Source organism: Mastomys coucha, unplaced genomic scaffold, assembly GCF_008632895.1.
Source record: "Mastomys coucha isolate ucsf_1 unplaced genomic scaffold, UCSF_Mcou_1 pScaffold22, whole genome shotgun sequence".
NCBI lineage: Eukaryota > Metazoa > Chordata > Mammalia > Rodentia > Muridae > Mastomys > Mastomys coucha.
The window spans coordinates 57364667-57382542 of NW_022196905.1; the positions used below are offsets into that span (position 1 = coordinate 57364667).

The 17876-nt window shown below is 43.3% G+C and overlaps 1 protein-coding gene and 1 long non-coding RNA gene across 6 annotated transcripts in view; one reads left to right on the plus strand and one right to left on the minus strand.

Moving 5' to 3' along the window:
- The window catches only part of Tbc1d1 (TBC1 domain family member 1), a 199481-nt gene that overhangs the window by 98425 nt on the left and 83180 nt on the right, over positions 1-17876 (plus strand). For all 5 annotated transcript variants that reach the window (XM_031342384.1, XM_031342385.1, XM_031342386.1 and 2 more), the window contains 4 exons: positions 4310-4750; positions 8200-8289; positions 10728-10838; positions 11580-11712. In XM_031342384.1, coding sequence (XP_031198244.1) covers positions 4310-4750; positions 8200-8289; positions 10728-10838; positions 11580-11712 — 775 coding nt within the window. The remainder of the gene's footprint in view (positions 1-4309; positions 4751-8199; positions 8290-10727; positions 10839-11579; positions 11713-17876) is intronic.
- The window catches only part of LOC116071013, a 39893-nt gene continuing 27801 nt past the window's right edge, over positions 5785-17876 (minus strand). Inside the window, exons 3-4 of the long non-coding RNA XR_004110669.1 lie at positions 7204-7294; positions 5785-6275 (exon numbers count right to left, since the gene is read on the minus strand). This is a non-coding gene — a long non-coding RNA (uncharacterized LOC116071013). The remainder of the gene's footprint in view (positions 6276-7203; positions 7295-17876) is intronic.

Sequence of the window (17876 nt, forward strand, 5' to 3'; positions counted from 1 at the left end):
TTTTTGTCACCAACCCTGTGACCAGCCCCACTGTTGGCCTGAGTGCACCTATCAACTCTACCATTATCCAACCGGAGTAGCACACATTGCTTCTTTAAAGTGATTTTGTTCAGTTGGTGGCTTTTTGGACATATATACACACCCTTCATGGCCTGGGTAGTTTCATGGGTGTTCATAAAGTGAACACAAAGATTTGAACGTCTCAATTTGCATGATTTTTTGAGTTGAGAGGAGGGAACCATCTTCACTGGTCACTTCAGGTCACTTACAGGAAGCAGAAGCTGGAGACGTTAGGTTTTTATTAAAGAGTCGTTAGTTATATGTTAACAGCTGACAAACCTGTAAATGTAAAATAAAAGTGACTTTTTTATTCTAAAGATTATTTCAGAAATGCCTTCCTAAATCTTTGTGAATAAAATTACAGTTGCAGTGTACTTATAATCCCTTAAAATCCCTAAATCCTTAAAAAGCTGACCCAAGTGCTTGAATAAGGGCTTTATTTACAGAAGTATCCCCGATTCTTAGAGTATCATTTTCTCTGTCCCTGTGAAACAGTACTGACTTGACCAAAAACTGCCTTTTCTGTGCATCCCTTAGTATGAGAATTCTATATACCTAAACAGGACCAGTTCATTAATTTGGGACAATTGATCCCTAACATTTACCTAACATTTTTGTTGTGGTTCCCGTAGTATCAGAAACTCCAACCAACCCCAAATCCTTGTTAGATTTATTCCAGGAAAAGCGTTTTCAGATCCTTTCCTCTGCTCTAGTTAGTTTGGATTTGCTTTATCGGCTTATCTGCAAACAAGAATGACGTAGCTCTTAGCCCTCTGACTGAACTAGGCAAGATTTTCATTAAAAGTACCAGATCTTATCAGAGGGAGTAATTCTCCAGTTCATTTGCCCCTAAAAGGTCTTTGTTTGTTTTGGCAGGAGTCATTGTAACTTGATGTATATATGTTCCTATAGACCATACAGGCTGGGTTTTGGTTATGTTTATTTTGGGTGTAATATTGACAACTACCCTTTTATTGTATCTGTGAGCTTCAAGCTCCAACTGCCTACTGTCATGTGATTGGGCTCCCTGTCTTTAAGACATCTTTGCTTTGCCCTTGCGTTGCCACCATCCTGCCTCACTGTCTGCTCTTCTGAACTGATGCCAGATCTTCCAGGGCCCCTTCGCTCCCTTCCATTGTGCTCCCCTCCCCAGCTTCCCCCAACCCCCTATCTTGCAGGAGCTGGTCTTCCAACTGGTCTACCTTATTCCCATCTTACTTGTTATGTACCTTCCTGGTATTGAGTGTTCAGAGTAAATTGATGTCTAAATAATGAGGCCCACCAGAGCAAGGAAAGATGGGCCTTGGTCTTTGAATGAAGTGTGTCTGTTTTTTATTCTAATCAAAGAGCTGGAAAAATCTGTAGTTAGAAAAGCGGTGACGCCTGAACTCTGACCAGGGTGTGGTGTGCTCCCCAGCTCCTCCTGACTCCTGGAATCAAGGAGCCACTTGAGGACCTTGTTCTTTATCTGTTCCATTCATTGCTGAGTTGCTGTTCGTTCATATGGCTTCATACACTTTCCCCTCTTTGAAACACAATGAAAAACAATCATTGCTCTCTTGAAGTATTGGAAGGCATAGTGTATGGAGAAATTGGACATTTTAGCAGACTTCAAAAGATGGAATAAGCTGCATTTTTCTGCTTAGAAAGAACAGTTAATAATTGGGAAATATGTGACTCCTATAAAATAGTCTCACACCACCACTAAGACAACCCTTTGCAAGTATAAGTTGGCAGTTTTGATCTGAAGGAACACTATTTTTACCACACAGAACTCTTTCCTAGAAAACTTCAGTGCTTCTGATCTTGTATGCCTCTCTTCCCCAGAGAGAAGCTGTGGCTTTTGTTTTTTGCCTTGATCCTGTGAATCATTAACTAAGTTGTGGTTGCAGCGTAGGCTTCCTGCTGTTTCTTTTTTCTTTGATATTTTCTATCCATGGCAGTTTCTAGGCGGCCGCACAATGTACGCAGTGATTTGCAGTATGGAAGTGAGCTACAGTGCGAGCATGTGTAGTACTCAGTGCAGACATGATTGCCAGGCAAAGCCTCAGCCTTGGACTGTCAAGATGGCTGAGCTGCTGTGGACGCCTGCTGACAAAGCTAAAGGCTTGAGTTCTAGCCCTGGGTCACGTGGGGGAGAGAAAGAGCTGAGGTCACAGGTTGTCTTCTGACCTGCACGTGCACACCACAGAATGAACTCAGCACCCCCTGCACACACACCGTATTTTTAAATCTAGCCTGTTGTTTGTTTTGTTTTGTTTTGTTTTTGAGGTAGTCTCTGTGTGTAGTCCTGGTTGTTCTGGAACTCTCTATGTAGACCAGGCTTGGCCTAAAATTCACAGAGATCCACCTGAGTCTCTTTCCCCAGTGCTGGGATTAAAGGCCTTTGCCACCACAACCAACTAAAAATTCAGCTTTTAAATGTTTAAATCTGTGCTTCAGGAATCATTTTTTTGTCCCCCACCCCCTTTATTTTTTTTCAGGAACTTTTTTTTTTTTTTTTTAAGATTTAGGGTGTGTGTGTGTATGTGTGTGTGTTGCCTCCATATATGTTTGTGTACTTCATGCATGCAGTGCCCAAGGAGGCCAGAAGAGGGTTATAGATGGTTGTCAGCCACCATGATGATGCTGGGAATCGAACCCCAGTTTTCTGAAAGAGCATTAATTGTCCTTAACTGCTGAGCCAACTCTCCAGCCTTGGAATCATATTTTAAAAATACAACTCTAAGGATAACTTTGACTCTTGGTAAAATACCTTGAGAGGAGATACATGAATATTTATGGCACAAAGATTATCTTTAGTGTGTTCAGTATTTAGTGACAGAGTCATGTCAGAGTTTTTCAGAGTTATGTCATGGCACTGAATACAAGCTTGCTTTCAAAATGAACGGGAGCTATTCCCTTTGCAGTAGTACATACTGGTTGGGATTTTTTTTTTTTAAGATTTATTTAATATCATATGTAAGTACACTGTAGCTGTCTTCAGACACACCAGAAGAGGGCATCGGATCTCATTACGGGTGGTTGTGAGTCATCATGTGGTTGCTGGGATTTGAACTCAGGACCTTACCTCTGGAAGAGCATTTGGCGCTCTTACCCGCTGAACCATCTCACCAGCCATTTATTTCATGTATGTGAGTACACTATAGCTGTCCTCAGACATGCCAGAATAGGGCATCGGATCTCATTACAGATGGTTTTGAGCCATCATGTTGTTGCTGGGAATTGAACTTAGGACCTCACCTCTGGAAGAGCAGTTAGTGCTCTGAACCGCTTAGCCATCTCACCAGCCCCCTGGTTGGGATTTTTACCTGAACTGGAAAAGGGATTGGATTTTTCTGGTTAGGATATTAAATAAACAGGGGCCTATAGGTGTTTGGGCCTCAACCAAAAGTTTTAGACATAGAAAAATGGGAAATACCAGTATATATGTTCAGTCAAAGCAAAAACTGGCCCTGTCGCTACACAGAGAGACCCTGTCTTGAAAAACAAAACAAAAAACAACAAAACAAAACAAAAAACCTGGCCCTGTCAAGCAGAAGATTAAGCCCATGCATACTAGTCCATGGTTCTTACACACCCTGACGTCAGGGTGAGTGCTGTGACTGCTGGTCACTTTGCTTGGTGTTGATTCCCTGTGGTATGGTACCTGTCTTATTTCTGAAGCTGCCGTGGAGAATCTAGCAGAAGTGGACAGGATGGAGAGGCAGGGATGCCGCAGCGTGGGAGAGCCTCCCCGAGACATTGACCTTAGGAAAGAAAAGCTGTTTGTGAGAAGCCTCAGTGTTTTACTTTGACAGGAGGCAGGGCTCTCCGATGTTTTATCAATCCACATTAGGAAATACAGAATCGAGTCACAACTCATTAGTTGCCATTGAAGAAAACAGCGGTGACATAATTTCAATAAGTGTAAGGTGATGATTTTAGAGCCCTTCACCCCATGTACTGAGGAAGGCTTTTCAAAGGACACTGCCCTAGACTCTTCTGAGTGAGCTAGTATACACGTTTAGGTAACTGCATCAGAGACAAAGCCGAGTGGAGATGCTCTGGGGACCTTAGGGGTTACAATGCAAAGCCTGCCCAGGGACTGGTCATTTCACCTGAGAGGGTGCAGTGATCTGTGAGCCAGTACAGTCCAGCCCCTCTGTCAGCCAGGGATCTCTGCTCCGGAAGCTGTGGTTCTGAGTTGTGACCTTGATGTTTCGCACCACTTCGGCAAGTGTCTCTAACCACACCCTCTTTTGCACAGGTGCCTGAGATCATCAGCTCCATCCGGCAGGCGGGGAAGATTGCCCGCCAGGAAGAGCTTCGTTGCCCCTCTGAGTTCGATGACACCTTCGCCAAAAAGTTCGAGGTGCTCTTCTGTGGCCGGGTTACTGTGGCCCACAAGAAGGCACCACCTGCACTGATTGATGAGTGTATTGAGAAGTTCAACCATGTGAGCTGCGGTCGCAGAACAGACTGGGAAGCGCCAACTGGGCAGCCATCAGCGCCTGGTCCCCGGCCAATGCGCAAATCCTTCTCGCAGCCTGGACTACGCTCACTGGCCTTCAGGAAAGAGTTCCAGGACGCTAGCCTCCGCAGTAGCACGTTTAGCTCCTTTGACAATGACATCGAGAACCACCTAATCGGTGGGCACAGTGTGGTTCAGCCCACAGACATGGAGGAGAACCGTACTATGCTCTTCACGGTAAAAATCTCTGTCAGTTTTTTGCAACTTGAGGTCTGAAAAGAATCTGTCTTACACACCCGTGTTTGTAGACACCCTTTCATTGAAGAATATAGTTATATAAAAGAGGTTCAAGAGGGATGTTAAGCAATATGTTTCAACACTATCATAAGTGGGAAATAATAGTTTATAAAACACCCTTTGTTAATCAAAGTAACAGGATTTTTTTTAAATAACCTGATATTTTGAAACTTATGCCCGAACTAAAACACTAGATTAGTTGCTTTGTTTTTGTTGTTGTTTGTTTGCTTGCTTTGTTTTCTAAACAGAAAATTGTGAAACTAATAGCCAAAGGGAAGAAAAGGACTGGGTAAGGTAGCCAGCTATGGAGTTGCGTGCCGGCTCGGGTTTTTCTGGATGGGTGATCTTCCTGGGTGTGAATTGACAATGTAGCCCTTTCCCTGGTCTATTTCTGCCCCTTCTCTTCTTTGCCTTAATAAAGGTAGTGAACAAACTGCCTTAGATGGAATATAGCCTTATTGTGCTTAACCTAAGGCTGTGAAATGGCCAAGGAGTAAGGAAGCTGACACATAGGTTAGTGCTGTGTGGATATAGCTGGCTTTAAAAGTCTAGACGATGGATCTGGAGAGATGGCTCAGCCTCTAAGAGCACATACTGCCTTACAGAGGAACTGAGTGGTTCCCAGCACCCACATCAGGCAGCTTGCAACTGCTTATAACTCTACCTGTGCTCAGGTACACACACACACACACCCACCCACCCCCACACACACACACACACACACACAATTAAAACATAATAAACTAATCTTTAAGAAGCCCAGATGGTGTGCCAGGGTAATTGACCTAGCACTAAGAATGTTGGGTGGCTGTAGCACTTGGGCTGCACACAGTGATCTGTGTGCTTTCCCCAGACACTGCAGTGTTGAGAAAGCTGCTCAGCGTATTTGAGTGGCTACAATATGCTGGAAATACATCTGTGAATAGACTCTGCCCACACAGAATGTAGATTCCAGCAATGCAGACAGGCACCTGACACACTTGTAATTACATAGTTACGATTAAGTTGACACTATAGAGAAGGAGTGGATGCTGTGGAAATGCCTGGGGGATCAGGAGAGGCATCTTTGAGGATGTGATTCTTCCCAAGCAGAGGTTCCTGTGTGGCTGATAGGCAGGGTTCAGAGAGCATTGAGTGAGATGTGAGAAGGGTGGGAAAGGAGCCGCACTGCAGAGTCCTGAAGACTGCTCTGCCTGGCAGCCCCTCAGTTGTCCTGGCTTTGCTTCCTTCCTTCCTGTCTCTCCTGAGGTACAGATGCGACATGGGAAGCAATCTCATCAAAGAGACCAATAGCAGTCTCACAGCCCTGGCTCTAAGCTTAATTACAAGTAAACAAGTAAAGAACTTTGTGTTCCATGTGATCCCCACAATTTCAGTGTCCATGAGGCTGGAGTCCTCCGTCTGCTGATCACCGCCATAGTCACCAGGGCCTAGAGCATGGTGCCCCTGGGTTCTCCAGTAGATCCTTAGTGAGAAAGAAGATCAGGAGAAATTAGAAAATTGCATAGAGATGGGGCTAGGGTGCTAAGTCAGGCTCCATTATTCACAACCCATTCTTCACAACCTTATAGGTCACGGTCAGGATTTTGTTTTTAGTCAAAAAAATTGGGCAGTCATTGAAAGATTTAAAGTATAGCATTAAATACTTAATACTATAGAGCAAAGAAATACTTAAGGAAGTAAACAAAAGGCTAAGAAACCATTGTTATAGTCTAGGTGAGAGGTAGGGAGCTTAGAGTATGAAGACAGTGGGGATGAAGAGAGTTGGACAGAGGTGCGAGGCCTCAGGTAGACAGAGGTGCAAGACCTCAGGTAGACAGAAGTGCAAAGCCTCAGGTAGACAGAGGTGCATGGCCTCAGGTAGACAGAAGTGCAAAGCCTCAGGTAGACAGAGGTGCATGGCCTCAGGTAGATAGGGATGCAAGGCCTCAGGGAGACAGAGGTGCATGGCCTTAGGTAGATGGGGGTGTATGACGTCAGGTAGACAGGGGTGCATGGCGTCAGGTAGACAGGGGTGCATGGCGTCAGGTAGACAGGGGTGCAAGGCCTCAGGTAGACAGAGGTGGAAGGCCTCAGGTAGACAGGGGTGCATGGCGTCAGGTAGACAGGGGTGCAAGGCCTCAGGTAGACAGGGGTGCAAGGCCTCAGGTAGACAGAGGTGGAAGGCCTCAGGTAGCCAGGGGTACAAGGCCTCAGGTAGATAGGGGTACATGGTCTCAGGTAGACAGGGGTAGACAGGGGTGCATGGCCTCAGGGAGACAGAGGCACATGGCCTTAGGTAGATGGGGGTGCACGACCTCAGGTAGACCAGGGTGCATGGCTGACATAGGACAGAGTGGTGGACTGGATATGAGAAGACCCCCAGGCTCACACACCTGACTTTAAATTCTCACCTGTTCCTTATAGCCTAGCCACATCCAAATAAGAATACTGCTCAACTGAGAGTTTTCAAGATTTTCAAAAATAATGATGATTATCTTCATTCTATAAATGAAAACAGAAGGCCACTAAGATGAAATATACAGAATGTGGAGATGCAGTTAGTGTTGTCGACTAAGGGGGATCCTGAGTGGGTGCCTCCTTAGGAACACCCAGAGTCTGGGCTGCTGGGCAGTGTGCTGTCACAGTGATGGTGGTTACTGCTGGAATTCTGTGCACCTTGTTAGTCCTGCTTGCCGGAAGGGTACTTCAGAAGTACTAAGAGCAGAAACTGCTCTGTGGACAAACCCGCAGTCTCATCTACAGAATGCATGGGTTGGACATCTTCATTAAGGTGCAGTTACTTTTGGTTTACACCTCTGTCTCTAGCAGGCTGATTGCTCTAACTTGTCGTCCAGATCAGAGTATAAAGAGCTTAGAAGAGAAGCAAGCTTGAGAGTTAAGAGTGCTTTGAGGATGTGACCTCGCTTGTAGATCCCAAGGAGGGATTGACTGCAGAAACCAACACACAGGAAGGGCGGGTGTCAGCATGTGGGGTGGAGGTCAGACAGCTTCCACAGCCAGCCAGGCGGCACAGAACTCAGCTGCCATATGTGTTTTGGAAATTTTAAATAGGCACTGTTGTTTTCTGGAATATTCACTTGACTAGAAAACTATATATGAAGGGGATGCAGGCTTTGAGGATTATTTGAAGATTATTATTATCATTTACCTTATGTGGTCTTTTCCTCTGAGAATACTGATGTATCATATAGGTGTTTATCCCCTGTCACTTGGAATCCATGGCATAAACTGTAACCTTTGAAACTTATTAACAGTGATGTAGTTGGAATTTCATAAGAGCTCTCCACTTTCCTGTCCTTCCTCATAGGTCAGGACATGTATAATGAATTCAGTTTTTAGGAGAACCACATGTCTTTCTATTTGTTTATTTGTTTGTTTTTTTTAAGATTGGCCAATCTGAAGTTTACCTCATCAGTCCTGACACCAAAAAGATTGCACTGGAGAAAAATTTTAAGGAGATATCCTTTTGCTCTCAGGTAAATTCACACAGATTTAATTTCAGTTCTTCTGATGTATGCAGTAGACATGCTGTTGTGTTTTTTAAAAAAAAAACAAACATGTTTTTAATGTTTGATTGGTGGTCTCTTTGTCTTGCAGTGTACTAAGGCAAATTATAATGAAGTTAACAGTTTTGCTTTTTGGAGCAATGTATTGGAGCAAATAGGTCTACCTCCCATTCTTTTCCCTGATACTGGTACTAATGCTTTTTAGCTATTTTATAGGGGCTTATATGTGTGTGCATGTTTTATTTATAATTGGTATGCATATGTGTGCACTTGTTTTATATATAATTGATATATATGGGTGCTCATGGCTTATACATAATTATGTATGTGTATTTTATATATAAATTGTAGAGAAAAATATTTCTACTTTCTTGAAATTCTTATTTTTTTAACATTGTCACTATTTCTTCTGTAAACCATGAGATATAATACTTATCTTTGAGGTTTTTACCCAGAATGCAGTGTCTACTTGGAATTTTCTGTGTTTGATGTTAAGTCTTCCAGCTGTTCTTCCTAGACAGATTTGGGAGGAATCTGTCAACTGTGATGGGCAAGTTCTCTCCAGATTGTCCCGGCAAATACAACACCATTTACATTACTGTTTGGCGACTTTTTTTTCTTAAGCTCTAACTTTTCATGTCTGTAATATGATGTAAAAATCTTGGTTGTTTGCTAATTTAAAGTGTAAGCTAGCTAAGGCATAAAAAAGATAGTATTTTCAATTTTGAAAATAAGTAAAGTCCTTAACAAGTTTAATAGGGAAGCCTTTTCAAAGAAGGTACTTTGATAAATGACATTCCCCCATGTAGCATCCTCTGTTATTGCTTAGTTTGTTGATGGAGGACACTGATTGAGATCAGGATATATCAGCAATTACTGACTGGAAATGCTTGCCTGAAAGTGATGTTATCCACAGAATCTTGATTTGCTCCTAATTATGTAGAAAATTAAAATGTTAGATATTTTCTTTTCTTTTTTTTTTCTTTTTTTTTTATTTTTTATTTTTATTTTTATTTTTATTTTTTTGAGATAAAGTGTCTCTGTAATCTGCCTGCCTCTGCCCCCTGCTTCCACTCTTGAGTGCTGGGATTAGAGCTGTGCACCACTGCGCTGGGAGACCTTTGCTTTTTTTACAGCAGTGTGGTGGTTTATTCTTTCCTAAAGAAATGAGGCTTGTCAAATCATGCCAGCCTGAGTTACTAGCCCCCATATATCTACACACACACACACACACACACACACACACACACACACACACACACTGATAGTCACAGAAGATACTTCATCTATATTTAGGTTGCTCTTGTAGTTTCCTTTCCTAATACCCTGACAGAAGCAACTGAAGGCTTTCATTCTCTTTACAGTTCTGCCGCAGTTAGCTACAGTGGGGGAAGTCTCAGTGGACATGTGCATGCAGGTGCTCAGCTTCCTCTCTCTCTTGTTCAGTCCAGGGTGTGGCTGTGTGCCATCCACACTCAACGTGGGTGACATAATAACATAATCCCCACAGATGCTCTCAGAGCATGCCTTTCTCCCAGGTGATTCTCGGTCACCTCAAGTTGACAATGAAAACTAATGGTTGGTGCTGGAGCTATGGCTTACTGTTGAAGAGCACTTATTGCTTTGCTCAGGATCCAGGTTCTGTTCCCAGCACTCACATGGTGGTTTATAACTGTTTCTCATTTCACTTCAATGCCCACTGGCACCGGGCGTACACACAGCATGCATACATACATAGAGGCAAAACAGTTATACACATTAAGTAAGTCTAAAAAATTAAAGGGAATCACCACATTGCTTCTGGTAGCTTTGTGAGGCAGCAACCAAGGCAGTCTCTCAGCGTCTGTGCCTTGCTATGTTTAAGTCAGGTTTGTGTGTTAAGAAGAGCTTGTGGAACATTGGCAGAGTTCTGCCCTTTGTTTCCAGGATGTCAAAGCTGCTCTTCTAGAAATAGAAGTCATTTTTTGCTCATTCTTTATGCAGTTCCACTTAGTATTTGCTTGTAATTTTTGTACAAATACATTTTGATTTTTTTTAACCTTTATATGTGTGAATTGTGTGTACATGTTTGTTCCTATGTCTTGGTTGTGAATGTATGTGTTAATCTCTGTGTGTTGTTGACTTTTATCTTAGTGTTTACTCCTCAGTGTTCCTCCTGTATCACCTCCCCAAAGTTCTAGTTTTTCTGTCAGTTACTCTGCTTTTCTTTTAGTACTAAAGTGAGCATTAGGACTTGAATTTGCAAACCTTGACTCTCATGTAATCAAAGTGACATTTTACTATGATGCTAATCTTCATTTGAAAATATGTGCTCAGTTCTCTGTAGTGCTCTGTAAATGGGCAGCGTCACCATGGAGCTGTCTTCAGCCAGCAGTGCTCCATACAACTTCCCCCCTCTCTTTGCACAGGGCATCAGGCATGTGGACCACTTTGGATTTATCTGCCGAGAGTGCTCGGGTGGCGGCAGCGGTGGCTTTCATTTTGTCTGTTACGTGTTCCAGTGCACAAATGAAGCTCTGGTAAGAGGACAACACTGCCCACTGCAAACCTTGTGAGCAATTTCAACCCTGCTGAGTTTTCTGGGCTGAGCAGAGCTGTAGAGCCTTGCTGACAGAGCGGTATTTGCTTTAATTAGCCACTCGTGACTAATACCTTTCTGCTATGCAGCCGAGACTCATTTGCATTTTCATTTTAAATTTCAATATTTTTGAAAGATATGCTTGCTTTCATCCTCTGCTCTAATGCAGCATTTAGAGTTCTAATGCATTCATTTTACCTGAGTGTGGTAGCCCTGTTCTTTTAAGGCCCAGGAGGCAGGAAGACTCGAAGCTTTAGAGCTGTACAGCAAGTTCATGACCCTCTGGAGCCATTTTGTGGGACTTAAGAGAGGGAGGGAGGGAGGGAAGGAGGAGGAGGAGGAAGAAGGAGAAGGAGAAGGAAGAGAAGGAGAAGGAGAAGGAGGAGAAGAAGAAAAACTCCCTGTGGACTTTGGGCCAGAGGCACTTGCTTTGTACTTTGTTGTAATGTTCTTACTATGTATGTGCCTCACCTGCTTTAAGAGTGCTGGCTCTAGTCATTCTCAGACAACAGAGAGCAACCCTAGCAATTATTTCCACTATTTCCTGTCAGTCTGTGAAAAATAGCCCAGAAAAAAAAAAATGTACAGTGCAAAGTCTCTTCTCTGAACTTAAGTCTCTCCTGTGAACTTGCTGTCCCCGTCAGTCGGCTCTTGTCAGTTGACACTTGGCTCCTGTGTGCAGGTTGATGAGATCATGATGACTCTGAAGCAGGCTTTCACGGTAGCTGCGGTGCAACAGACTGCTAAGGCACCAGCCCAGCTGTGCGAGGGCTGCCCCTTGCAGGGCCTGCACAAGCTCTGCGAGAGGATAGAGGGTGAGTAGGGGGCGCTTTTAGCTTGTGGCACCAAGGCCTTGTGGGGGAGTGCTTGTCGCACTACTCTGTAGGGCCACGTCAGAGGGATCATAGGTGATTTCATATCGTGCTATGGATGTGTTCTGTATGACAAGAATTTTCCCTGAGCACGATGGAGACAAAGCTAAGGACCCACATCCTCTCTTGCCATCTCTCCTCCAAGGCACTCTTAAGAGTAATAGAGAGGTTAGGGGGTAAATGTTGTCAAACATTTATTGAGCTGTGTGAGAATACTGGCTCTTTCAAATTGGCCACCACAGAGATCTAGTGAAATGAGACCTAAAGAAGTTAAGGTAGAGGGTCCCTGCAGTCTCTGCCAGGGCAGTTTTAATGGAGAGCAGAAAACAGGTTCCAATTGAGGAGTGAATGGGAGGGAATAAAATCCAATGGTGACCATTTAAACTACAGTTTCTAGACGCTTATGATGAAATGTCATCTTTTGTAGGATTTATTTGATAATTATAAGAGTTACTATTTGATCGTTAGCCTTTATATCTAGGTGTATGTTTTTTGAGATTGCCACAAGATTAAATTATCTGATTGTAGAACCAAACACATGATCATCTTGTATATCTGGAATACAAACTATAATTCGGTAAAGAAAAACTATATTGACATTTAGACCTAGTTTCTTTTTTCCTAAGTAATTGTGGGAAACAGTGCTAAAATGTTTTTAAAAGGTACTGTCAATTTTAAGTTCATCATGGTTGTGAAGAAAAAGTGAATTATTTATAATTTTATAAATAAGTTGAGAGGTTAGAGCCATCTAGAGATAAACTAGGGAATAGCAAGCCCGGGATCCGCTGTCTGACTACCAGGCAGGAGCTCCCTGCAGCCTGCCCCTCTCTCAAAGGAGAAAGGAGCCCTCTTGAGTGAGAAATGTTCTGGCAAGAGTGAAGTCTGGCCCTGGTCATCAGGGAGGGGCAGAAGATAGAGTGGAGTGAGTGGTCACTGCTCCTTTGGAGGAATCTGGAAAGAAGTACTGTGTGCCTTTTTTCTTAATTTTCCATCTAGTTTTGTCTTTAGGAAGATTTCTAAACTTTTTGTAGGTGTATGTTTTTTTGAGATTGCCACATGACTTAAATTATCCAATTGTAGAAACAAAGGCTCGATCATTTCTTATGTATCTAGAATACTTGTCACAAACTGGAAATCTGTAAAGAAAAACTATATTGACATTTAGACCTAGTTTCTTTTTGTCCTAAGTAATTACCCATATATATATAATGTATCATCATCATCTTCTTCTTCTTCTTCTTCTTCTTCTTCTTCTTCTTCTTCTTCTTCTTCTTCTTCTTCTTCTTCTTCTTCTTCTTCTTCTTCTTCTTCCTCCTCCTCCTCCTTCTCCTCCTTCTCCTCCTTCTCCTCCTCCTCTTCCTCCATCTTGTTCGGTGGTGTTGTGTGCTTCCACAGAGTGAGCAGCATCCCCACGGCTGCCCACTTTTCTTCTTCCTGAGTCATAGCTTACTCACCAGCCTCTCGCCTTGTAACTTTCCCACAGCCCCAGGCAGCCGTCATTCTCCTTTGAGTTTTCATGTGTGTGTGTGTGTGTGTGTGTGTGTGTGTGTGTGTGTGTGTGTGTTTGGTGTGGTAATTTGTGGTGTGTGAATGTATACATATGTGTGCCTGTGCATACAGGAGCCAGAGCAGGGACATGGGTGTTTTCCTGTCTTTCTCTGCCTTGTTGACTTCAGACAGGATTTCTCACTGAACCAGAGCTGGTTTGGGCTAGATTAGCCCAGCTGGTAAGTGCTGAGGGTCTGTTTGTCTGTGTTCCCGGCGCAGGAGTTAGGCCCGAGCAGCATGCCCTGCTTTGAGTGCAGGTTCACTTGCTTGCAGAAGTCCCTTACCACTGAGCTCTCTTCCTTTCTGACTCTACAAATTGAGTTAATCTAGGTACCTTGTATAGTGGAATCAGTAGGATTTGTTTTCTTGGTTTTGGTTTCTTTCCTTTAGCATTCTGTCTTCTGGGTTTGCTCATTTTGTACATGTCAGAATCCCATTTCTTTGTCTGGCTGAATAATATTCTGCCAGTGGATTCATTTATTCCCCACTGGACATCCAGGTTCTTTTTGCCTTTTACTGTGTGAGCAGTAGTGCTAAGAATTTTGACATCTGTTCAGGTTTCTGCTTTCCGTTCTTTTGAGTAAGTGAATTTGCTACTTCATATGGTGAGTGTTCATATGGGTTTCTGTTGCTGTGGGGAAACACCATGACCAAAGCAATTTGGGGAGGAGAGGGTTTGCTTGGCTTAACTTCCACATCAGAGTTACAGAAGGCAAGCAGGACAGGAAGTCAAACAGGGCAGGAACCTGGAGGCTGAAGGAGATAGAGAAGCCATGGAGGAGTGCTGTTTGCAGGTTTGCAATCCATGGCTTGCTCAGCCTGCTTTCTTATAGAATCCATGATAACCAACCCAGGGATAGCACGACCCACAATGGCTGGGCCCTCCCCCATCAATCACTAATTAAGAAAATCCCTATAGGCTTGCATATAGCCCAATATTATGGAGACATTTTCTCAGTCAAAGTTCCCTCCTTTCAGACAACTCTTGCTTCTGTCAAGTTGATATAAAACTGGCTACACAGTGAGTCGGTTTAATGTTTAAGCTTTCCTGTACTGTTCTATAATAATTATATTCCCATTATTCACCGATCCTAACTTCTCTGCATCCTTACAAAAATGATTTTTATGATGGTAGCTATCCTAATAGGTATGAGATAAATTAACATAAACATCATAAAGTCTGAAAAGGTTCACTTTGGTCATTACAGTGCTCTTGAAACAAGCATGATTGATTCATTTTAAAAAACATTTTCATGTCGTTACTATTTGCTGACAGCATATAAACTATATCTGGAATGAGGGTTTTGCTTTAACGAGAGATCCCAACTGAGAGGCTCACTATGTTTCCACGCCAGCTGTCAAGATAAGGCAAATGATGGTGGAAATGCCCCTAAGGGCCTATTAAGCCAGCGGTGACTTTGGCCTTATAGGCAGAGGAGATGTTGATCTGCAGAGCTGGCTCCTGCTGAAGTTCCACTGGGTAAATCTGGGTTGGACCTGAGCATTCAGGAAGTTACAGCTAGAGGTTTTATTTGGGATCAAGAGTTTGCTGTTGTGGTTGGGAGAATAATCATTCAGTTCTCTTTCACATGATAAAATCCAACCCAAGCAGAAAACTGTCCAGCTGTAGAGCATCCCTTAACTACTAACCAGCCCGAGGCGTCTGGGGAGCCCGTGCCTCACTCACTGTGTGGGAGCATTTTTAAAGGAATGGATGGTGAGTTAGGAGAGGCTACTTTGGAAGAAGAACAGATTCTGGGTCCTTTGATTTTTATGGTGGCAAGTCCAATAAGTAGAATGAAATGATTTATCGGAAGCCACTGAATTACTGTAAGGGTGGTCTTAGGTGGGTACTTATCTCAGTGGTAGAATACTGACTTGACATGCGTGAGGTCCGAAGTTCTAGGCCAACAACTCCCACCAAGCATTTTGTCATTGCCAGTTGAGCGTCCCTAATCTTGAAATCTAAAAGGCTCCAAAATCAGCAAGGCTGTGGCTCAATGGCAGAGTGCTTGCCTGGCTCACATAACACCCTGGGTTCAGTTCCCTATGCTGCAAACTGCCAACCCCACCAAAACAGTTCTTCTATCAGGAAGTTATGTTCTGACCAAGCACTCCACGAACTATAGGAAGGGCCAGTAACATGACCATAAGAAGAAAGACGACTTATAGAATGTTTTCTTAATCAGTTGATGTAGTGGAGTTATGTCCCAGAATGTATAAAATAGGAGAAATAAATGTGTATTTATCCTAAATACACAAATAATGTATGTGTGGGTACACCACACGCTTGCACAGCTTCTGAGAGTCAAAGCGACTCTGGGGGATGTACTTGAATTTTATAACCATACAACGGCTATGATACTTGAAGAGTATTTTGCTTATTTCAGAGTTGAGAGGAACAGTTTGGAGATTGCTAAAATTAATCATGCTCTTTCTGAAAAACAAAATATTGAGTTGGGGTAGAAGGGCCTACCATAGTGAGGTATCTTGACTCACTGGTTTGGCCAGACCCAGTCAGAGGACCCGACTGTCCAAATGAAGAAGAGGCGGAGGCTTAGGACTCAGGCTGAGCTTTTCAGTGTGTAGCCTAACTAGTCTAGTCTAACTTTCTTAGAAGCTTGAAACTTCCCTCACTTGCTAACAACACAGAGTTTGTTGCCTAGACTATATCAGGAACATTTTTTTTATATTTGGAAAGATTTCTAGTTAGTTCTCACTGGGCACTTACTAAACTCAGACACCATTGTGCTGCAGTATTGAAGTATTGCTACAGAAAGCCCTGAGCCTGCCCTCTGGCTTCGGAAGAATCATGGAGGGTTGATGAATTATACCTTGACAGCCTTTTCTCTACCTCAACCCACCTCTGAATTTGCTCATGTCCTGGAGACGCCTGTGTGTTAGACCACATGATTCTACCAGTCCAGTGAGGCAAAGGGGGGCCGCAGTGATCTGGTTCTGGAGGCAGACAACTCGCCTCCTTAGTTAGTGGGTAACCTTGGACAAAATATATGATTTCAGCATCTTGGGTTCTTATCTATACATTAGGATTACTAAAAAACAAAATTCCTACCTCTGATTATTTTGAGATCTCAACATAGGAAGTACCGAATGAAATGCCATTAGTTTTCTGGTGGCCTTGTAGAGTTCATCTTGGTTTAAGACAAAATAAGGAAAAATAACATTCTAGAAGCTGAGGCGCCTGCTGGACTTTGCATAGGATCAGTACCTTGTGCCTATGTAGCCAGTGAGGAGGGCTGGGCTGACCTCCAACTAAAAAAAGAGAAAGGAACACTGGCTTTGGACAGACTAGCTACTGACAGACTTATGGCCTCTCGTGAGTTTCCAAGTCATGAACTGTGGACGCAGCACACTGGGCTACTATAAAGTAGAAGTGTGTTTCCTGAGTTACACAGGCTCCATGTTCTGGCGGGTTTCTTTCTCTCCAGCCCTCAGTCCTGGTCATGCTACTGAACTGCCCAAAGTAGTCACAGTCTTTACTCAGCTGTCCCCCCACCCCCAGGGCCCTTTAAGCACTCGGGGCTGTGGCTGTGCAGAACATTCCCATGCAGCCTTACCTACAGCTCAGGAGGTTCATTGTTTGACAGAGGGAAACAAATTATTTAAATCAATTGAATTCAATCTTTTGAGTATCCCTGCTCCCCACTCCAGCCATACATACCTGGTTTTGATTAATTGTCCGTTTTATTTATAAAACCTACCCTGCCTCAATTCAGGGCCAAGAAGTGTTTGTTTGTTTGTTTGTTTGTTTTTTGGTGGCAAGGGGCCTGCTCTTGGTCACCATCTTGAATAAAGGGCTCTTGTTTGGCCTTATATTTCTGGTGGCCATAAATTACTCACATGGGTATTTCACTATAAGCTTTGTCCAACCGCTAAGCAGGTCTCCTTCCTCAGCATGGGGAGACTTGGGCTAGAAGAAACTAGCAACAGGTCTTCCATGGAGAGTGAGTTAGCAAATTCTCAAGCTTCACATGTTCTGTGACATCTATACCTGACATCAAAAAAACCACAAACTAGGCCTCATACTGTATTCATGCAGGAATGGAATATCTTAAGGAGGAGATTGCAATAGTGCTGGGCTTTTATGTAGTCATTTTTATAGCGAATCCTTTGTATTGTTAATGGTCTGCTCTTAAGACAGTTAAACACATGATGAGAGGAACAGTGTCGGCCTCTCAAGTGTACGCGTTGGGGATGTAAGTGGAATTCAAGGCAGAGTCAGGTTCGGATTTCAAATCAGCACCAGCTGCGAGTTACTCAGTGTTTTCGTGTTCTCTTGTAGTTAGAAGAGTTTGTCATTGTTGAAGAAAATGTTTGGGTTGCCTTCAGTATTTTAACACTGAACAGTAATTTGGAGCTGCGTACACCTCAGGCAGAGTATACAAGGGCCGTTTGAAGAGGCTTTATGAAACTCTTGTGTCCTTGGTTTTCCTGCGTATGAGATTTGGATAATATCTCACTCTCTTGGAGTTGTTTTGAGAATGCAGTGAAAGGCAAGTTCAGTCTTGGAGTGCAGCTCCTCACTCAGCAGCATTCAA